Source organism: Antennarius striatus, chromosome 11, assembly GCF_040054535.1.
Source record: "Antennarius striatus isolate MH-2024 chromosome 11, ASM4005453v1, whole genome shotgun sequence".
Classification (NCBI taxonomy): domain Eukaryota; kingdom Metazoa; phylum Chordata; class Actinopteri; order Lophiiformes; family Antennariidae; genus Antennarius; species Antennarius striatus.
The window spans coordinates 15,938,143-15,960,823 of record NC_090786.1 but is presented as its reverse complement, the minus strand read 5'-3'; the positions used below and the strand labels follow the sequence as shown (position 1 = coordinate 15,960,823).

Sequence of the window (22,681 nt, the reverse complement as noted above, 5' to 3'; positions counted from 1 at the left end):
TGTGACATTCCTCCTCCAGCTGACGCGTTCACCGCGCCGCCTACAGGGACGGAACAACCAACATGGCTGCCGCAGTCAGGATGAGGACGCGGAGCTGTCCGGCTACAGGAGTTTTTTATTCCTTAATAATCCTCACTATCATAAATGTGGTTGTTGCAGCACCTGAGACGGGATTATGGAAAATATCTGTAGTAAACGTGAGTATCGTGTCAGAATGTATTTTTGAGTCGCTCGATGGCAGCTGGACCATCTGTCACCTGTGAATGAGGTGAATCCGTCCTAATGGCGCTAAATAGCGTTAGCTGCGACGGGCTCTTCTTAAATACACATGTGAAGAATTGTTCCTCCCGAAAAAGCAGATTATGTCGTTATACAGTTATTAGCTAGCTTGTAGAACGAGACTGGTGTGCTAATTAGTCGGCTCCACCTTAAGAGAAAGCTTTTCTGCGACTCTTTGCTAATTAAGTGACATTACGGTCATTTTCTGTCTGAAATGTAAAACGTTGTGACTCATGAACACACACTGTCAGGTCGTGCTCCAGTAAAGGAATCCCTCCTCTTATTAGCATGACTTCTGCTTCCCAGACTTACACCAAAAAACAAAAACAAAAAAGCTAGAAAGTCTTGATCAATAATTGATCTCATGATCGGTTTCAGGTTCCTTCTGTTGTTGTTGTTGTTGTGTGTCTCTGGTTTCCGTGTTGTGTGCTGACCCGTCTGACGCGGAGGCTGTTCGTTCACTACATCCATGCAAAAAAAAAAAAAAAAAAAAACACGTCTAGGGACAAAAAGAGTTTTTCCAATTTTTGCAAAAGAGAAAGAACTCAACTAAAACCTGTTTTAAGCCAGAACTCCACTGAACACTGTGCACACATCCTGTGTAAATGCACCAACACTGCAACAAATAAATGACGTCACGATGGAGGAGAATGCTGATGAAGCACTTTTTCTCCTCAACTTTGTTTGCCCTTCAGATGTCCAGACCGCTGATGCTGAGGAAATCCATGTATAAAGGCACCGACATCAACTTGAAAGGTATTAGCGATACTTTTTGATGTGACACATCACAGGATGGTCTTTTTTGTTCATTGTGCTCACAATGACCCGTGTCTTCTTTAAAGTTGCGTCTTTTGCCTGTCCTGAGGAGGTAACTTTCACCATTCACTGGTATTTGAGATATCACCTCTGTCACAATGAATTTGACAGTATTGAGGTGAGTAGTTGGTTGTCACATTGACAATCAGGTCACTGTGTGGATTTTGTTTGTGAAAGATCATTTTTGACCACTTTTTTTTAATTTTTTTTTTTAGGAAATGTACGATAAAACGCCTTTGAGTCGTGGCGAGAGCTTGGATCCAAATCCCTCAGGAAAAGGAGAGTACATCGAACACATACACAGTCCCATCACATGTAACAATGGATTGAGCTCTTTTCCAATACTCAAAGTATGTTTGTGTCTTTGCTTTCATTAACACGATGACACACCCAACATCGTAGCATTTACTTTGTCTCCACGCTATTCGTGTTTTTCAGAAAGCCAAGGCAAGCCCACGTCCAGTTGGTTTTCCCTCAGACGCGGAATCACCAGTAAGAAAAATAATGCTGAAATGACAAAAAAATAAAATAGTTTTGAGAATGTGATCGTAACTGACTTATTTTTGATTCTCCAGGATGAAAATATCAGATTGTTGACTGAGGAATATGATGACGACAAAAGTAGCAGCAGTCACTTTAACCCGAACGACAATGTCATAGCCACCACATGGAAGGACGGGCCGTACCTCCTGGTCATTAAGATAGTGTCCAATAAACAGGACGCCAACTGGAATTTAACACGTAAGAGCTGTTTACAGAAACATGATGATTAATTATCAAACACTGTTTTGTTCACGTGCTGAAATGATCATCAGAAGTGCTCTCATAGATACAAAGCTCTTTGCAGCGGACTCTACAGCAACGCATATCAGACTTGTGAAAACATACTTCATGTGTTCATTGTCTGGGTTTTCTTTTTCCAGTGAACGTCGTGATGAAGGGAAGTCACGGCTTCATTTCTGTCACAGAATGGCCTCTAATGATTGTAAGTAGGCCGTTTAAGGGATTGCTTTTCCCTGCATTTTTTAAATTATATGTGCATCAGTGATAAATGTTCTCTTCTAGTTATAATCTAGATTTGTATTACATTTTTGGAATCACGCATGTTATTAATGACTTGTGTAGAGTTCATACCAGAAAAATAAGGGACTTCTATTTCATGAAATTAGTGTGAGCAGTACCGCAATACAGAAAGACAGGGTTTCATATGGTTGTGATGGTTGTGTCACATTTGTAACAACAACCCCATACTTTGTGTTTGTAGTTCTACATGGTGATGTGTATCGTGTACATCCTGTACGCCCTGCTGTGGTTTGTCTGGACGGCGTGTTACTGGAAGGATCTGATGAGGATCCAGTTCTGGATAGCGGGAGTCATCTTCCTCGGAATGGTGGAGAAGGCCGTCTTCTGCGCCGAATACGAAAACACCAACGCTGTCGGCTCTGCTTGTGAGCGCCTGATGATCATTCACTAAAAAAATATATTTTTTATGGTTTTCATGTGTGATGCTACAAAAATTCTTCCTGTTTGTGTCACGTTTAGCTACAGGACTGTTGGTTTTTGGCGAGCTGGTCTCTGCCCTGAAGAGGACTTTGGCTCGATTGCTTGTCGTCATCGTCAGCCTGGGCTATGGCATCGTAAAGTACGTCAACAAGTATCTTGACTCACACGTTCTTGTTATTTAAAAAAACAAAAAACAGAATCAGTAAAGTACATTTTCTTTGTGTGTGTTGTTCTAGGCCACAACTAGGCACCGTGATGCACAGAGTTGTGGGGCTCGGCATCCTCTACTTTGCCTTTGCCAGCATTGAAGGTGTCCTGAGGATCACTGGGGTGAGTTGTCTCTCTCACGTTGGAAAGATTTAAATATAAACAGGATTAAAGCTGTTGGGTTTTTTTTTCAAAGTATGTTTTGAAGGAAAACTGTTTTCACAATTTCTGTGTTTTCTTGATGTGTGTGTGGGACCAAACACACAGGGTGGAGGTAATGCCCCTGTTCTCACTATGGGAATTGTTCTGTGTCTGTTTGACGCCTGCTGCTTCTGGTTTATATCCTTCCAGTGAACTCCTCAGCAGGACTAATAGAAAACATTTATATTTATAGGATTAATGTTTAGTTATACCATCACAAGGAACCACGACGTGGGGATATTTAATTTTTTGAGCCCAGCCGATGTTGAGTATTCTTGCTTTTTTGGATGTGTGTTTTTCTTCTGTGCACTTTGGTTCTGTATTTTCTTGGCTGTGTGGCTATTTTTTTTTACATTTTTATCTCCCTCTTATCTGTGATTTTCCCCATACCTTTCTCTCCCTGTGCTCTGTGGTCCCCCCTACCAACCCTTCTAGGCCAAAGACTCAGACTTGGCCCTTCTGGCCAGCATTCCCTTGGCTCTGCTTGATTCCTCTCTATGCTGGTGGATATCCTTTTGTGCACCTACAGCCTTTTCCTGTGTGGTTTTCCTCTGCCGCTCACCCTTTCACATCATCCCAGATGAGAACAGAATAGTCACAATACTGTCTTTGGCATGTTAATAGTAGTAAGAGACCTATTATGACCTATTAAACATTTTTATTTTTATTAAACATTTATTTTCTAATGGGTGTTAGATCACTATATCTTCTGTTTTTGTGTGGTTAAACGGGTCGTACCATTCTCTAATGTTGCTGCAACTTTTCTTGAACAATCAATGACATTTGTCTATACTACCATTAATGGTCACGTTCTTTGGAATAGACAGAAGTGATTGCTGTGCATGTCCATCTACCACTCTGTACTGATGGTCCATTCTAAAGATAATAGGGATATAGGTGTCACTCTGGTGAATTTCTCTCTCATAACCACATATGTGGTTGTGAGAGAGAAATGGATGACTGTGTGGGGTCTGGGAGGCTCAAGCCTGTTCCAGATGACTTTGGATGGGAGGCTGGGTTCACCTTGGACAAGTCACCAGGGCCACACTAAAAGACAAAAAAAAACAACGCACTCAGTCATGCATACGGCCAAGTCAGAGTCAACAGTTCACCTCTATTGTTTTTTTGTTTTTGTTTTTTTTGTTAGGGGGGGGAGTCAGAGACCTCAGAGGGAACCTATACAGACATGGGAGAACATGAAGACAGAATCATCCACTGGAAAACCATTTATTTTATATGCCCAGCCCTGTTTAAGGGGTGGTCTCTAAGAACTGATATTGTTTCAAGGCACCGGAGGTCAGACTGTTGACTCTGATCTAAATCTGGACATCTATGAAATTACCAACAAGATCAGAGGCAAAATCAGAATGAATATCTGTGTTGTTGGAATTATCTGGGTGTCTACAGAGGACTGGAAGATTACAGTATTTTCCACACTATGAGGCGCACTGGACTATAAGGTGCACCTCCAATGATTGGCCTATTTTAAAACTGTTTTCACCAGAATAGCGTGCCAAGCATTATAAGGCGCATAGAATGGAAACTACTCTAGTGGCTGTTATGCATCCACTAGATTGATTACATTCACGACTCTGCGGCCTATTTCAAAACTTTTTTTTTCATGTATAAGGCACACTGTCGGTTTTTGAGAAAATTAAAGGCGTTTAGGTGCACCTTACAGTGCGGAAAATACTGTAGCTAGCTGGATATTTATACTGTTAGCACCTTGCTGTGTCACATTTTGGAACAAGCTTGAGCCGGATACATTGTTCTTGTCATCAACCATGTTTATTCCTCATTGTTCGCGCTTGTGAAGTGAATTAATCACTGTCTTTTGTCTAATTCTGTTCATGATCTGGATAGCCACTAGTAATTTAAAGACTTTTAATACAGTCTATGTGTCAAGTTTACTACATGTTTACCTTGACTGTCACTAACGTCTTCGTCAGTCTGGCACAAACCATCAAGACTCTGAAGCTGAGAAGAAACCCAGTCAAGTTGTCTCTTTACAGGCACTTTACAAACACACTCATTTTTGCCGTCATCGGTGAGTGGCGTAATTCTCCTTGCAGTTCGAAACACCGAGCTCAGAACACAGAAACAAAGTTCTCTAACGTTTCTCCTGCGTCCCTCAGCTTCCATCATCTTCATGGGTTGGACAGCAAAGAAGTTCAGGCTAGCAGATTGTCAGTCTGTGAGTGTGTTTTGGATCGCTCGTAGCCACAGCAGATCAAATCTGGTTTAGGTTTGCCGTCTATAAACTGGCTTGTTTTTATGCAAAAGGATTGGATGGAGCTGTGGTTGGAGGACGCCTTTTGGAGGTTACTGTTCTCTGTCATCCTGTTCGTCATAATGTTTTTATGGAGGCCATCTGCAAACAACCAAAGGCAAGTAGTGCATAAATACACCAACATTAATCCTCATGGAAATATTAATCCCATCCTTTAATCCACAGGTATGCCTTCACACCTCTCATTGATGACTCTGATGATGAAGAGATTGAGGAGTTCATTGCATCCGGACAATTTGGTATAGTAACATTATAAGTGGTGGGGGGCATTTTTACCTTTGCAAAAATTGTGCTCTAATTTTGTTCTGTATTTTATAAATTATTTTCTACTCACAGGTGATGGCATGAAATTGAGAGCAACTAAAAGTGATACTAATGGCACGATGAAGCCTGCTGAGACAAACACAGTCAGTAAAAGAGCTGCATATTGGAATAACTCTGAATTATGAAAGTAATAGTTGTCCAGCTTTGAGAAATGCAGCTCTACAAGTGTCCTTTGAATCAGCAGATGGCAGCATTTACTTTGTTCCTGCTTTTTTCAGGATGAAGAATTGAAGTGGGTGGAGGATAACATTCCTAGCTCTCTCACTGATGTGTAAGCATCCCAACACATTCTTATTTATTAATCCAGTAAACTGTTTATCACGTACGGCATGTGGGATCCTAACAGCCTCATTTTGGTTGTGTTTGTTACTGCAGAGCTCTGCCTGTCCTGCTCGACTCAGATGAGGTATGAATTCCTTTTCCCCTGTAGTCTGCAAAACAGGATTCACACAGAACATGTTATTTCTCTAACCACAGGCAGCCTAGAGATGTGGAGATGAGCAATGTTTCCAAAAGCAGGAAGAAAGAAACCCTTGCTTGATAATGGCTGGGTTTAATTTTGGATCTGGTTTATTCGTGGTGATTTTGGCACTGATTTTAGGACACAGTGACAGAACACATGCTGGAGTTTTTGGGTGCTCGGGACACAAATCTAGCTGATAGAATCAGGTGTTACTTCCACCAAAGAGGGGATGTCATCAGTTGGGTTTGTTAGTTTGAGTTTTAGTAAGGTTATTCAAAAACTGAGTGATGGACTTGTGTGAAATGTCCACCACATATAGTATCATGCATAAACCAGAGGGGACTGTTTTGGTGACAGTTTGGATCAGGGTCTGGATATAGGAGTTTATTATAACTGAGTCTTTAACATTGAGAGAGATGTTAGTTTTCACTTCATAACTATGAAATGATGTAAATAATGTTTATAAAAAATTAGGATAAACCTCCGACATAAAACCCTCTAAATCTTACAGACTTTGTGCAGGCCTGCTCCTTGAGCATGCTCTTGTCATTTTAATGATCAAAATAAATCGTCACTGAGTTGAACGTCTTTTTTTTTTTGTCTGCCTTGGTCTGAAACTAAAGATCCATTCTTCAGTAGATTCTCAGAAAGGTTGTGTTTTTGTCCTGAAAAATCCGGGGTCAAATTCAGAGTCATAGCTTGAAAATTTGAATTAGAATTGAGAAGCCTGATTCTCTCTGGAGATACTGGTTAATTCATTTTAAAAAAATCTGGTGGTGAATTTGCCACAGGTGTAGCAGCGGATGAAGCGGTCGGGAAAATGAATGAACATTTGACTATTATTTATTTCACAGGAAATCATGACAACCAAATATGAGATGTCGAAGCTGGAGTGAGACAAAACACTTCCAGGCGCTGGCTGATGTGGACGGAGGATGTAGCAGCTGTTCCTGGCTGCACGGAGGACGTCTCTGCAGGATTTCCATATGGGTGGTGGTGGAGTGCCATTTAGGATTCTGGGTGATCTCGGGTTTACGGTTGCTGCTTTGCAGACGGGAAGGATTCCACCATTCAGCGTGACTTCTTCTCTTCATCTGCTCAAGAGCAAAGAACTCTACCAGATGAAAGCGATGTTTTCGGTGACCTCCTGGTTCTTTATTTCCCTGACATGATCAGATTTGAGCCTTTGAGCCTTCTCCAAAGAGAATGTTCTTTTTTTTTATATAATAAGTGCTTTATTTATTTCAGTTGTGCTTGTGTTCAGTAACTTTTTCAGAGTATTAAGAACAGTTGACTTCATACACAAACAGACTCTGATAATTGTACGTATGAAATCATCTTTAATGCCTCGAAATCGGACCTACCCATGTTTAGTGTTAGTGTGTGAATAATGTTCAGAGGGACGGGACACAAAGTTTTACAGTTTCATGTTCATTGTAGTTGGGTTCCATAGAGTTCAACTGGGATCTGTCATATCTTTAACCTACTGTCTGTGTGTGTTGTATGAAATAAGGAGGAATTAATATATTAATACTCATTATTTGTATTTCAGGTGTTCTTGTTGTGTTTTTAACATATTAAGTGTGTTTACAAAGTGTGCAACTGTTTTGGGTCGTTAGAACCCCGATCAATCTGTGTTTCAGGCAAACCAAGTTTTTTCTGATTTCTTCCAATTGTTGTCTTTTTTTGCTGACAAAATATTTGCATTTTGATCCTCAGACACTTTAATGACACTAATGTCTTGAGTTTACTTTTATAAACGGTTGATTATTTTTGTTAGTGTCACTAAAACAACTGAACACTCTTGTCATCTTCTTACATGTTATCTTCGGTTAATATTACTGCAGGACTTTTGTCTAATGAGACCATTCCATTTCAGAACACACCAGATAAGTTATGTGGTTAGCACAAAGTCATCTTGGTTTGTTTTGTCACTGTTTCTTTATTGTGGGGGCTGGAAACCACCAATAATTTTGTTTACGATGGCGAACTGTCCAGTTGGCATCAATTATTTGTCCAGATGGGTTTTGGCTGATTCCTGTTATTTTATAATTCCACCGGCGGAAAAGTGTCTCAATAGCTTTGGATGAGTAACACGAATTATGTTGGAATGTTTCATACCAGCAGTTTTCCCTTCTCAGGAAGTGTGCACATGAAGATTAAAGATGAGTACAGGAGTATGTTTGTTGCCTGGTTTGTGTTTCTAATATGAAGTTGCTTATAAAAAGTCTTATTTTATTTTGCTACTCAGTGAAAAACTGCTTACTAGTTTCAAGAAGTATTAAAGGAAACTGGTGAAGAATGGGCTCTAAGGGAGAAATATGAAGGGTATTTCTCCCTTTGACATTTTAGGGAAGAGTAGTTGGTGAAATTATAAACCCTGACTTTTCTCTCATTATTAGCCCATAATAGGCTTGTAGCAACAAAGCTTCTACAAACATAATACAGGTGTCACATTCATAGCTGCAAGAGGAAGACCAGTCAGGAGGAGATGGAGTCGGGGGGAATTTTTTTCAAACAAAATTATCCCAAATTTAAAAAAAAAAAAAAAAGATCTATCAAACCATTGGGGTTAAAGTTCATACTTGGTGTGGCAGCTTTGGACCACAGTAGAGGACTTAATTCCTTTCTGATGACTGCTTTCTAGTCAACCCATGATGTGCTGACATCAGAATACATGACTAAAGCAGAAAAGTGTCAGTACTATGATTATGCAATGTCGAACTGTAGTCCGCATCTGTGCCAGACACAGACTCGAAAAGACCATAGATTTTAAATTTCCGGCCACTGGATTTGTGCTCGAGTCGTTCAGAGTTCACATGTTTTAGGGGGATACCGTTACTTTGTGCCCTGGAATTTCAGGAATTTATGATGTGGAGATTGTCCCCTCCTTTTTGTGAAAATGAGCCTTTGGCTTTTGCCGTGTGATCAGGAAGGTGGAAAAAAACAACAACCCCATAACTCTGCCGTTAAAGACCAGATTATCACCAAAAATAAAGTTTCACACCTGTTTTGGTCAATCTTTCGGTGTTGTTGAGTGTGTGTTTGTAACCACAGTCTTTTCTGCCAAGAATAAGACTTTTTGTTGGAGTTCATGACTATGCAAAACCGACTAAACAGATTTCCTTGAAACTTAGTAGAAGGATGTGTTTTAAGCTAAAATAGATCCCTTAAGTAATATGAAAATCAAGTTTTATCTTATTTACTACAGACCAATGAAATCTACTTTATGTTAATTTAATTCTGCATTGAATTCACTATGACCACCATGTTTCTCTGATGTCCAACACAAACACTAAACATCTTTACTATAAATGTGTATTATTACTACTCTAGCTCAATCTTTCCATCCCAGAATGGATGAAACATCAAACATCGCGGTCCCATCATGAAAGAAAGGCTGCAATGAGGGCGCTCATGATTTAGTTTCTGGAGGAAATGACACCCACCATTAAGGCAAGCTGTCATTTTCAGAGCAGCGTGTGCCATCAGGTCTTGTGTTTTCACTCTCACCATCTACTTTAGAGGTCTTCTTGCTCCTTTATTGTAATGTAAACCCCAGGAAGAAGACGTGAAGGATCACATGCGTGAGCATTAGTCTTTTTTCTCAGAGTTAGAGTGCTCTAAGTTTTTCTTAAATAAAGTAGAAACACTGTGAAAGTCCTTTTGGTTCCAAGAAATTTTGCAAAACCTGCTTTGACTTGTAATACCTGTAAGCTACTGCCCCAGGGTTGAAATTTAAAACACATTCTTTCTATCCTTTCATTTTTATTTATTTTATTTTATATTTCTTTCATTTTTCAGATAGCTAGACGTAGCCATCCAGAGTTCACTCATCAACCATGTGCTGGAATTTCACCAATTGAGATTCACATGAAATGGATGTAGAAAGAAAGTAAGCACCGCCACAAGGACATTCAATGCTTCCACTGTTCAGCATCAAGTAGAGCAGCTTAACAAACGCTGAAATGTTGGACTGACTTTATTTCAGTTCAGCTATGGGGGGGGGGGGGCAATTAAAATTCCAGATAAATTGTGGAGCAAAGCTTGCCAAATCATCTCTGATTTAAACTATTTCAGGGTAGCGTACAGCACGTGTAATCAAGGAAATGTGCACATGTACATTACCGTAGCAACTCTTTTAAAAGAAACATAAAGAACGGTGCCTTAAATAAGGTAAGCCCAGTACAATAAACAAATATACAGAATAAGGTGGAAAATAAAACATGTAACACACAGAATGTTACACTGTAAAAACTAACAACAATATTTCCAATAAATTAGAGCTGCAGGAGCGCGAGTGTTTTCAAAGGAGTCATCGTCACTAAAGCGGGAGCAGTGCGCCCAGCTTGGGGCCCTGAGCTACACAGATCTACATTGGATAAGGATACAAACACAAAGAAATGACAGAGAGACAATTCATTGTGTTTTCACAAATTCAATCACAAATGACATCAATCCAAACTCACACTGCCACTACTTATCTTGGCGCCGACATGGGGCCGTTTTGCCGTAGGCCTATTTTGGCTTTTAAATGTTAAATATACTTGTTTTGATAATTTGACCATTAAACAAATTTCAGCCTCAACTAATCTGAAATATATACTTCTGATAGAGAGTGAAGAAAAAGTATAAAATTAGTGCCCATCACAGATTCTTCTTTGTTCCTTTTTTGTCGTCTCTCTGTAGTCTGACTCCTTCACGGACGAGATTTTAGAAGTTATGAGGTGAAACCAGAATGTTAACCCTGGCGACATGCTTGGCCTGAAAGGTGCGTTCGCTGTACTCGGACATGTCCACGTCCACGCTGATCTCCTGCGGCCCGCGGAGCTGCTGAACCAGTATCAGCTCACCGGTCTGTCTGTCTGAACGCTGCATGACGAAGATGCCTCGGGAGTTTCCGGCCGCTATGCCGAAGCGCAGGCTGTCCGGCCCCGTGCGCCCCGGGGCGGTGGCCGTCGCCATACGGAAAAGCGTGGCGGGTGTCTGAGTGTTGGAGGGCAGAGACAGGTAGTGGAAGGACACGGTCTTAGCCGCCAGCTTGCAGGAGCGGCTGTCCATCGGGCAGGGGTTCCTCTCACACTGACTGCAGGACAGACACAGAAAATAAAAGAAAATATTTAGGTTTCCGAGATAATAATACAATAATTGTTTTAATTCCGGAAGCTGTCTCAACTATGTTTTCTATTTGTTTTAATTTTTCTTGCAGCTGCCTTCACTTGACCCCTACCAAAAAAATTAAATTCTAATAATAATAATCAGCTTTAGACACATTATGAAATGGAGACGTGGCTACTGTCTTACTCGATTCCTTCTCTCTCCCTTCTCCCAAACGTTAATCCATCTCCTTTGCTGGCAGCGGAGCGGGATTTCACCACATTGATGGTTCAGTAGAAGCGGACAGAGCTTTGTTTCATGCTCCTAAATGAGGCGGTCGCTCACGACTGGCAAATAGGGAGGTGAAAGTTGTAATGTCTCCAAACGTTTGGCTAGGACACACACATTCTACATCATACTGAAGAGAAAAACGTTAGCTGGTGAAGGGGAAGTTCAGCGCAGGCTGGCCCTCATTCAGGAATCATTTGCTCCTCAGCTCTTATTTTCCTTGGCCCTCACTTGTAATGGTTTTAAATTCATTACATTCTGCGACAATGTCCGATGGGTCAGACAATCACAAACAACAGTGGAGCTAGATTATCTAAACGCCATCATGAAATGCACGCCCCATAAATGCTTGTAATAATTTCTCACTGAACTACTGCAAGTTAAACTGTTCAAAATCGAACACAAAAGCTGTTTTAGGAACTAGAAAGAAAGAAAAGGGTGAAGTTTGATTTATGCTTTGCACTGCAGGATTCTGTTTCCCTCCTGAACATGTTTGGTCAACTCAGCCATTGGTGACGTGGCAGTGTTTCAGCTGTAACCATGGGGAGTTAAATGTTGCTCAAATAAATAGCAATGATGTCCAAAACTACTAAAGTAAATTCATGTTCAGTGAAACATGACCCTCCTGAGAGTTCAGCTAGAGCACTCCTGAGACCGACAGATCAAACTCATTGTTTTCTCACCTTTTATTGTGGATTCTGGGCCACATGGATGATTGGCAAAATCTGAATATTCTTAATAATGTCATTCTGGAATCAATTACAGCCTCACAGTTTGATCTGATGTCAATTTCCTGCTAAAACGTGGAAGATTTAAAACTATTTTCTTTTCTTTTTTTTAAAGCTTTTCTCTAAGAAAGGAAAAGACAAAACTGGACACATTCGGGTGTATCAGCTTACAAGGGAGATGTCTTGACGTAGCTGATGTTGCCATGAGAACGAGGACACTCTGGATTGACGCACCGAAAGCCTCCACCCGTGTTGATACAAGTTGTACCACGGCTGCAGTTGTGCTGTTGGCTTAAACACTCATCCACATCTGGAAGACAAAACAGAGGAGGTATGTAAGAATGAGAAGTGGGACGAGAGAGTTACCAGACTGAATCCCTGCGTCAGTCTTACCAGACTTACCAGACTGAGGCAGACTGCACAGACTGGTTACCACAGTCACAGACTGGTTACCACAGTGTGCAGAAGACGATGGGCTGCAATTGTTTACTTCCATCTTTCTTCTGGTTTTTTTTTTTGGCAAAATGTGTTCGCCAAAAAGTGAATGGAAAACTTTATAAAGGCACAAAGTGTGTGGTCTGTATGAGTTGAACTGCACCTAAAAGTAAGGAACTCACAGTGTAAAGATTGTTTGTTTCAAGAATGTATTTTTTAAATGAGTTATTATAGAAAAAAAAACCCATCACTTGTTGGCACCACTATAGAATGTTTTAATATGTTAAGCATTTCCTTTTGGGACACCTGTCCAGAAAACAGGAATCCTGAAGAAAGCAGTTTAACACTTTTATAAAGTCTCTCAACATGTTAGAATATAAGAAGTAGTTACACCCAACTCCCACATATGACCTTTAATTGATAACAAAACTAATTTCCTACGATAAACAACACAAAAAAAAAAAAAGAATTCAGAAAATGCATGTCAATGCCGACAGCTGATATTCATTGCCCTGTATGATGCAGCCAAACAGCCGGGATTAAAAACCCAGATAACTATTCTGTCATTGAGAAACGTAGCAGGGATGAAATCATCGCCACCAATTGGAAACTGATGCGGATGAAATCATTTGCCACAGTTAAAGAATCTGTCAGAACGCACTGCACCGCATCACAGCCAGGATTCAACCCCTAAACTTGTAGTCAAAACAAGGAGCATGGAGATGTTCTATATGCTGCATCGCTCCCCCACTGAACAGGACAGCAGTGTGTATAGTGTGTGTATGGAGTATGAGAGCATGCAACACAATTTCCTGAAGTAAACAGATCACCAAACCGTGGTTCCCATGGATTCGTCCAGACACAACTGAAAGGATTATTAGTAATAAAGCAGGGAGGTTTCAGTCGGTCTACAGACACAGCTACAGGTGTCAGCAGTCATCACATCAGCTGTGCTGTATGTCTGAAATATTGGGGAATTAAATTCTTAATGTTTTACTTCAAGTGCTCAATCCCATAACACGTGGTTACGGGCTGTGTGGTTCACAAACTCCATAAATCTGTTGATAATAGATGTCAGCTACTGCTGACAGTGTTTTATATGTCATTTGTAACTGGAATAATCAATCAATCAATCAAGTTGGATTAGGGTATAAGAAATTATTGGCCCTCTATTACTACTACAACTACGACTACTACTACTACTGCTACTACTACTACTACTACTACTACTACTACTACTACTACTACTACTACTACTAATAATAATAATAATAATAATAATAATAATGGTAGTATAGTAGTATTAAAGGATCTGTGGTGGCAGCAGTATTAGTGACAATAATAGTAGTGTTGATAGTAGTAGCACCAGCAGTAACAACAATAATAGTAATAATTTTAGTAGCAGCAGCAATAGTAGGACATTTCCCCGCTGTGGGACGAATAAAGGAATATCTTATCTCATCTTATCTTAGTAGCAGTAATAGTACTAGTAGTAGTAGTAATACTACTAGTAGTAATAGTACTAATAGTAGTAATAGTTCTAGTAGTAGTAATAGTAATAGTAGTAGTAGTTGTAGTAGTAATAGTAGTGGTAGTAGCAGTAGTAGTAGTAGTAGTAGTAGTTGTTGTAGTAGTTGTAGTAGTTACAGTAGTAGTAATAGTAGTAGCAGTAGTAGTAGTAGTAGTGTTAGTTTTGTAGTAGTTGTTGTAGCAGTTATAGTAGTAGTATCAGTAGTAGTAATAGTAGTAGCAGCAGTAGTAGTAGTATAATAGTAGTAGTAGTAGCAGTAACAGTAGCATAGGTAGTGTTGTAGGTAGTATTGCTAGTAGAAGCCAACAACGTTTATGAAGTAGCGGTACATGAAGGCAGGTGACTCGTCTCCACTGAACTACATTTGTGAGGTCAGTCTAAAACAGTTCCACTGAGTGAATCATCCACCAGCTGATTATGAGTCATGACACAATCACATGATCAGTATGTGACTGAGACACGGTTTACATCAGGGGTCTCCAAACTTTTTCCTGTAAGGGCCTCATAGGTGGGGGGCCGGGGTCAGTTTGTAACAGACAAACTGTGACAAACACGTGATCGCAGACGGAACTCTGCCTTCAGCGTTTTCGGTGCTTCACACACCTTCCAGCTGCGAACAGGACCGCTGGGTTCTCTGCAGTGCGAAAGGTGAGGTGAAACCAGTGCTGGTTTCACCTCAAATGCTTTTATTTGGGAATACATGTCGCAAATGAGTTTCCCCCTCGTAGCTATAAGTTAAGGCTGCTGATCATTTTGTCACGTCTGTTGAAAATACAAGGTGCCATTTTCCACTCTTTATTGATCAGTTCTGGATTTTTCTGGTACTGTTCAGGGGGCCATGTAAAATGTGGAGACGGGCTGCATCTTGCCCGCGGGCCTTAGTTTGTGAACCACTAGCTTACATAAACTGTTGATTAACAACAAAGACTTGATGTCTGCACATTTCATACACTTATCCAGATAACACGACTCTCTTTGGTGTCTGATTCTGTGAATAAACCTTTTCTCCTCACACCCCCCCCCCCTTCTTGTCACTCACCCTCACAGTTCCGTCTGTCTGGGAGCAACTTGTAGCCGTTGGGGCAGGAGCAGTGGTACGAGCCTGGGACATTCACACACTCATGGACACATAGTTTCCCTCCTTGGTCCAGCCTGTACACTTCACACTCGTTCACATCTGGAGAGGGACATGTCCAGAATGTGTCAGCTTTAATCACGCGTCACATGACCAAGTCATGGTATTATGCATGTAGTAGATTTATAGTAAATATCTGAGATAAATACATTGTAGCAGATGATAATAAACATAAAGTACACACCCTGAACATTAAAAGAAGTCAGTATCCTATCTATTTCTGCTTCCTTAGGGAATCTTAAAACTGAAGAACTTTGGCACAGTTGCTAAAAAACGTCTACTTCAAAATGTTACTCAATAAATAACATCTTCATAGCAGCTGAACTGTGACCTAATTGGAGGCTAATCAGCATGTGACCTGTCCAGAGGATTATTTTGTTTGTTGCAGACTGGCTCTAAAGATTATTCTTATTTGTGGGTGGATTAATCGCTGGAGGAGGTAAACTCTTTGGAGCGGTAAAGCCCATATGAAAATGGGCTTTTTTCCCCGCTGAGATGCTGCTGAGCATCGACTCAAAGGGACTGCTTTGTAGCTGACCTTGTATCGCTGTGAGAAGGAGCAGCAAAGATCAAATGAACCACAGGGATCAATGTAGTAACACCTAATTCCAGCTCACCCTGACAGATGCTGTTGTCAGACGTGCCACTCATGTGAAAGCCTGCGTCACAGCTGCAGTGCTGGGCCTGGTTTACCTGAGCACAGCGAGGCCTCCGGCTGAAAGCCGGATCGTTCATAACACTCCACTCAGGCGGCGCTGCAATGGAGGGGCAAATCAGAAAGATGCAAATCTGTGCTCCAGCAAATATTAAAAATATACTGTATACTTTGTTGGACGTGCAAACACCCACCTGTCTGGGTCTGGTGTTGGCAGTGAGAACCACTCCAGCTCTGGGGGCAGGTGCATTTGTACTGGTTAATGCCGTCCACACAGGTACCTCCATTTTGGCAGGGGTTGCTTGCACACTCACTTACGTCTGTGAATTCAGTCGAGAATTATGGCGACTCCCTGAAAAAGTTGCCCCTTCCTCAGCAGTCTATCCAGGACTACAGTGTCTCGTCAGAATGCTATTTTCTTCCACAGGGAACAGAGCCGTACTTTCTTCTTAGATGTTTCAGCGATGACAATACTACATACAACCAGGTATTAAGCTTCATTCACCACAAATAATCTCCACACTTGGCTGAATGTTCTGTCAATATGAATCTGTAAGAGGTAGTGGATGGTTTATACAGACGTAGTGTGTCTAAACAATTTACTGTGTGTCTGTCATACAAATAAAGCAGACTACTGTATGTGTTAATGTCATATTAAAATACATAGAAAAACTTGACACTGAGAAATAGAATGTAAACCTGATCTGTTGTTTGCTACAGTTGTTTGCTGATCTGTTTTAATGAAACAGCATACTGTAATATAAATCAATAAGAATGGGTGACACAGACAAAAAAAAAAGACTATCTATCCATAGAGCGGCAATGAGTCTACCCACTTTGATAAGTAATACTTAAGACTGAGAGACTGGTCCTGTCATTATGGGCCCAGTATGTTAGCTGCAACTCTGTGATGCCAGATAACAACAGTAATACTTCTCTTCATACAGAACGAATAACATTTATTTCGATTCCATTATATACAAATTATTATTAATAGGTACTTCCATTAAATCCATTCGCAGTTTCAAAACTAAAATCTGACCTGTGTGGTGTCCGGATGTAGTGTTAGCCACATCTTTTTACATACAACTGTCAAACACATAGGAATAAATGAGGAAATGTCAAAGTTGGGACACAAGTGGACGACCGCACTCATCGGCCTTACGATCTGTTTCTCTGGAGTCAGGATGTTGTGCAGATGTTCGAATCACGAAGCAGCTAATGCTGTCTGAGCTCCAGCGCTGAGGCCGCAGTACGCTGGATGATAACCAATCCCTCTAATGTTTATTTGACTTCCCCAGGGGCCACCACAGGGCCATGACATGAAAAGGCCCATTTCACTCTGCTGGTTATATTTAAACTCAATTTAAACTGCTTTTTAAGCATGACTAAATTTAGACGCCTCATACGAGGCTGAAGAGGGATAATACTGTGCAGCCTCAAGCCTTCCCATGTTGTTCCACCACGAATGTCAACAAACGTGTGCATGAGTTTGGCACTTGGAATTTTTGGAAGGGAGCCACAAGTGCAGGCTGAACGGGCTATCAATAACATGCTTCTCATACTTCTGCGCTATCGGACCGTGGTGAGGATATAATGTCTGGACTTAGCCCCATCCAGTGTGACCACTGTCAAAGAACCAGTGAAACACGAGCAACTAGGTTTTCTTACAGTAGCCGAACTGTTGCTGTTCAGAGGACAAACCCAGAGGGTAAGGCTTCCCATAATGGAATGCAGTACAGGTGTTTTTCTGTGTCCACAGACATTCAATGCTATTTTAATGAGGGCTTCATTCAGTGGACCGAGGAGCACCAGTCACTCTAAAGAATGGCTCTTTTCTTTGCCTGTTATCTGTGGATGTGTGTTGAGGTCAGTTCAGCCTCTGGGGCTGCCGTCTGTTTCAGCCTGGCACTCACTCTGCTAAACCCTAAATGGGTGCTGGTGTTTTGGGTTTTTTTTTTGCTCAACGGTGAATGATGTGCAGACGTGGTCCAAAAACATTCCACTGAATACCTCGGTGACAGTGGATGCATGTTTGAATGTGGAAAAAATCTCGGGGGTGAACATCTGCTGATCCTGTGATGAAAACGTTCTGTTGCAGGACTGAGACTGGATCACACATGAGGCTGGTCTCACACAAGTCAAGAGATTGGAGTGGCTTTATCTTTATCAAACAAGAAACTCCCAAGTTAGACTCACCTTTACAGACGGCACTGAAGCCGGTCCAGGTGCCGTTGTCCCGGCACAGACGTGTGGCAGAGCCGACCAGATGGTAGCCCTGGGAACAAGAGAAATGGACCTCATGCCCAACAAAGTACTTTGAGCCAAACTTGGTACCGTGAGCAGGGGCTTCCAGAGAGGGGCAAGTGATATGACCTGTGGGAGAGGAAAAACATGGAGAGAGAGGCTGGTCACATGTGGAGTAAACCTCCAGACATCCTTTGGCATTTTCTGCCTTGGGAGAGACACACGTGTCAGCGGGCACAGCGGAGCCTTCATGGGAACGGACCATTCGAATACCTCATTTACAGTCAACCAGCACAGGAGCAGCCATTTTTACATGTCAGAGCTCCACCAGCAGCCAGATGTTCTGTGGTGCATGTGTTTCATGCTTCGGAGAGTTTTATGGTGGCAAAATATGTAAAACAATTATCTGACATTATGCACAATTACAGTATAACTGCAGCGTTATGAGAATCGCATGTCTGAACTTCAGTAGGTTCAAATGTGTGAAGTCAATCCTGCACAGTCAGACCTCCATCACATCTAGCTCCAGTTCGTGGTGTGACGGGCGCCCACTGGGTCTTTTTCTGAGCAGTTTTTGGTTGTGCTTGATGTTACAAAGGTGATGAAGACAATGGTGTAAAATCTAGCTTTTGAATAAATATGAGGCATTTGTGTCATTACAGTACGGGCAGCAGGTACAACTCCTCTTTCTTTAGCATCAACTCAAACCATCAATAATTTTCTGGCTGCTACTCATCTGTAAAGCATCACCAGCATCTGCTCACATATAAACCACAATCATCCGTCCATCCATCCATCCATGGTCCACAATGTCTTTGGAACCCTGTTTAGTCCACGGTTAAGATTTCAATGACAGGTGTCTATCAGTTGACCTCCTGCTACACTTAAGACCCTAATCGCAGTGCATCACCGACCAGCCAGAGGGTCTATTGCTCTTTTTTTGGTTGTTGGAGAATTTAATTTGTTTTTTAGTCAAGAGCCACAAATTTCAAAATATTTCTCTACAGCATGGGCAACTGATTTTTATAATAGCCTGCCTTTGCAGTGGTGAAATATGTCTTTAATTTTACTTTCATCACTCCAACACAGTATTTAGTAGTTGTATTTTCCATGTGTAACCAACTGAACCTAATTTCATCCCTTGTGAAAAAACATTTAAGACCCTCTTTGAGCCAGTGTTTGTTTTCTAATCTGCAGGTACTTAAATTCCACATAATGTACCTTTATCACTTAAGGAAAAGTGAACGCTGGACTGCATGATTTAGATAACACAACAAGGAAAGCAAACAAACTTATCTCACATGTGTGAGACCCAGTTTGCTCACCAGGTCTACAAATGACACATCGTCCCAAATCCTACAAATATACATCAGTGGAGGATTCAAATAAGAATTTCCACTTCTTTGATGTCCTGCACATCGGCTTGCAGCACTTTGAATCAGACTGCAAAGCAGTTCAGTCCCAAAGCTGGTATAGTTCATTAAGCATGTAGTTCGAGCACAGAGCACCAACATGAGGAAGTGATCCATCCTGACACAGGAGCAGAGCCTCAGAGCTGACCTGGATCATCGGCATAAGCTCCCAAGTAGCTGATAGAACATGACTGACAAATGTAACCCTTTAGTTTACCTAACGGTTTATGAAACTTTCCCTGGATGACAATTTTTTTCAATTTATTTTGTAAAGCAGACAGTTTGATTCAACCTCTTGCAGCCTTTTCAATACTCAGGAATGGCACCAAGAAAACATTTTCCACCTGAAATATTATTGCTGAAACAATGATGGGGGTTCAGCTGAGCTATGCTGCCTGAGGCCTGAAGTTTTCTGTCATTTATAAGTGATTTAAAGTGAAATTATTGATAGAAAATACTCTGTTCAGTCTCAGTCTCTGTACAGCTCAACCTTCCAGAGGTCTAATCATGGTGAATAACTCTTCTTTACAAGTGTGCAAAATTTTCGGCTTTGTATTCTATTTCTAACAATGTATTTTAAATCCCTTTATTGGTTGAACTTGATAATACAGTACAGATAATACTAATAATGTTGTATAACTTGTTTATAAAGTTGGATTTAGCATATTTCAGCAAGTAAATTAAACAAAATCAGTAGGAACTGCACATGAAAATGATTAAATGAGAGGTGGCTGAATTTTACTTATCTTCATCAGCTTCATTGGTCTCATGTTGTGCATGTAGCTTACTGACACCCTACTATGGTAGGGTGTTAGTAACATTGGAACACTCACATGTAACAAAGCCATTACTAATGTTAAACTAGCACAAGTGCTCCTCCTACTTTGCCAAAATGCATTTGAGTTAATAAAAAGGCCTGCAAAGATGACAATAATAATGTTTATGACATAGATGTGAAGAACAGTGTTATTTTCAGTCGTTTGTGTTGTGTTTATTACTCACCAGCTGACTGATCTGCTTGAGGTAACTTGGAGACAGAGTTCTGAAGCATTGCCAGTTTTGACTTCATGATCCTGAGTCCCTCTGTAAACCGCATCTCCTGGCCTTTCAGAAACTTCTCCATCTGACGAAGCACCAGAACCACCTGGTGTTTATCCATGCACGTCTGTGAACAAGCACAAAGAGCTCAACTATTAGAAGGTCGGGAAAACATTTCAACTTTCCAAAACATAGATGGAAACAGGAATAAAAGCCACAAAATTGTAGTCATAAAACATTAAACATGAGCGGTAAATGCATTTCAGTGCATAGCTGCTGGGCATGATGAAGCAACCTGCATCCATGTCATAGGTGTTAGAGTTCTAACAAGTTCTTATTTACATCAAAATACACAATGTAATGATGACAAGATATCTTAAATAAATGTGGTTTTTTTTCTGTACTCTATACACAATATCAGCATGACAGTGACACTATGACTTATTTTACTGGCCGTTTACTGTTTTCCATTAGACGACAATGTATTCACAGACTGAATATGTTTCTGTTCTATCCCTCATGCGTTTTCTCTCACTACCGCAAATACAGTGGCAGATACAGCTGGACAAAAGCTGTCTGGCAGATGTCATAGGGACTTAAATCCAAAATGCCCTTCCTCTGTATATTTTGCATGGTGGTACAAAAACACAATCTCATTGGATAATTCTGAATAGGCAGATTCAAAAATAGCGTGGGTGTCACTGGTAGCTACTTGAGAGAGAAGACTTGTCAAGTCATTTCACAGTTCCTGAGGGAAAAACATTTATAATCCATTCAAGACGTTTTATTGATCTCCCATTCATTGGAACAATTACTTTGCATGATATAATTATTGCGTAGAATGATTATGTTATTATGGGGGTTTCATAAAATATTGACCAGCTTGTGTGTATGTATGTACGTGCATATCTATGTATGCACATACATATACTGTACAGTATATACTGTATATACAGAGAGAGAGAGAGAGAGAGAGAGGGAGAGAGAGAGAGAGAGAGAGAGAGAGAGGGAGAGGGAGACAGAGAGAGAGAGAGAGAGAGAGAGACATGAATGGATGGATGAATGGATGGATGGATGTGTGTGCTGGTGGAGGTTAGACATTTCTTCTTCTTCTTTTTTTTACCTGCCTAAGGCAAACGTAGAGGATATGAGAGGACTCAGAGATCCAAACCTTGCATATTTTTTGTTACATATATTAAATATTATGTACAGTTTAGAACAGCTGGATATAAAGTTTTTTATTTTTTTTTAAATTCCACGTAGTACACGTTATTTTTCCAGGTATCTCTTTGAAAAGTAAGCTGTTGTTGGAGAAATGATGGTAAATTAAATTGGTCTTACCTGAACGACACCATGACCGCTCTGGATAGTCGTCAAAAACAGTAAAAGTAAACACCTGTGTCGGAAAGACAATCCCATATCTGACTTTAAAAAAAAAATAAAAGTAGGCCACGTATTCCCCTGCAATAATGTAGCAGTCTTTACTGTGGTGCAAAAAATAAAATAAAAATGGTCTATCTTTTGAAGTTTCGTCCCCCGATTTGAAGAGTTCGGAAGATGCTCATCAGGTGTGTGAGGTGCGCTCCAGAGAATTTAAGCGCACTCGGAAACTTCAGCGTCTGAGGTCCGCGCACCACCGAGCCTCAGAAAGAAGCCCTCCCATCGAGATACTCCCAAATATTTATACGACTTTTTTTTTTTTCTCTTTGCATGTCCTTGTGGCTGACAGGGTTTTTTTTTTATTTTTTATTTTGCGTAATATAAAGTTACTTTTCACTGACAAACTGAGTAAAATAATCTAAATTTGGGGAGTGGTTTAGAATGAGAATGTTTTCAGTATTATGAGTTGTAACAGGTTGATATCCGTGTTTGACTGACGGACTCACCTAATAGAATCTGATATACCCACAGTGACAGTGACCCAATACTCCCAAACAAGCACAGTAATCATAACAGGTACATTAAATCCACCATGGACGCAAGAATAATTTCATTTGCACATTATACTATACCGGAGTGCATGATGGTTAAT

At 40.7% G+C, this 22,681-nt stretch overlaps 2 protein-coding genes across 3 annotated transcripts; one reads left to right on the top strand and one right to left on the bottom strand.

Moving 5' to 3' along the window:
• The first annotated feature begins 52 nt into the window (after window positions 1–52).
• On the top strand, window positions 53–8,263 carry tmem87b (transmembrane protein 87B). 2 transcript variants are annotated; one of them, XM_068328044.1, is made up of 19 exons: window positions 53–197; window positions 975–1,035; window positions 1,122–1,213; window positions 1,311–1,445; window positions 1,534–1,587; window positions 1,671–1,836; window positions 2,019–2,080; window positions 2,360–2,543; window positions 2,638–2,737; window positions 2,835–2,928; window positions 3,442–3,513; window positions 4,945–5,053; window positions 5,142–5,200; window positions 5,290–5,393; window positions 5,462–5,535; window positions 5,633–5,703; window positions 5,839–5,891; window positions 5,996–6,026; window positions 6,938–8,263. In XM_068328044.1, exons 1-19 carry the CDS (start codon window positions 63–65, stop codon window positions 6,977–6,979), a joined length of 1,698 nt encoding a protein of 565 aa, XP_068184145.1. In that variant the 5' UTR covers window positions 53–62; the 3' UTR covers window positions 6,980–8,263. The 2 variants fall into 2 exon arrangements, with proteins under 2 accessions (XP_068184145.1, XP_068184146.1); XM_068328045.1 differs by lacking the exon at window positions 3,442–3,513 and adding an exon at window positions 3,073–3,144.
• Window positions 8,264–9,864: 1,601 nt separating this feature from the next.
• LOC137603986 (fibulin-7) lies at window positions 9,865–22,311 on the bottom strand. Its single transcript, XM_068327894.1, has 8 exons — window positions 21,991–22,311; window positions 20,614–20,776; window positions 18,152–18,328; window positions 16,147–16,272; window positions 15,915–16,052; window positions 15,202–15,339; window positions 12,368–12,506; window positions 9,865–11,169 (listed from the first exon to the last, which is right to left on the bottom strand). Exons 1-8 carry the CDS (start codon window positions 22,066–22,068, stop codon window positions 10,797–10,799), a joined length of 1,332 nt encoding a protein of 443 aa, XP_068183995.1. The 5' UTR covers window positions 22,069–22,311; the 3' UTR covers window positions 9,865–10,796.
• Between the last annotated feature and the right edge of the window lie 370 nt (window positions 22,312–22,681).

Bases quoted from the DNA above. Each gene is read 5' to 3' on its own strand.
- tmem87b (XM_068328044.1), top strand. From the start codon at position 63: ATGGCTGCCGCAGTCAGGATGAGGACGCGGAGCTGTCCGGCTACAGGA. The intron at 1,588-1,670 runs GTAAGAAAAATA...TTGATTCTCCAG, and splicing joins CCTCAGACGCGGAATCACCA to GATGAAAATATCAGATTGTT. The intron at 5,892-5,995 runs GTAAGCATCCCA...TTGTTACTGCAG, and splicing joins CCTAGCTCTCTCACTGATGT to AGCTCTGCCTGTCCTGCTCG.
- LOC137603986 (XM_068327894.1), bottom strand. From the start codon at position 22,068: ATGGGATTGTCTTTCCGACACAGGTGTTTACTTTTACTGTTTTTGACG. The intron at 18,329-20,613 runs GTGAGTAATAAA...CCTCTCCCACAG, and splicing joins TCAAGCAGATCAGTCAGCTG to GTCATATCACTTGCCCCTCT. The intron at 12,507-15,201 runs GTGAGTGACAAG...TTTGTCTTCCAG, and splicing joins AGACAGACGGAACTGTGAGG to ATGTGGATGAGTGTTTAAGC.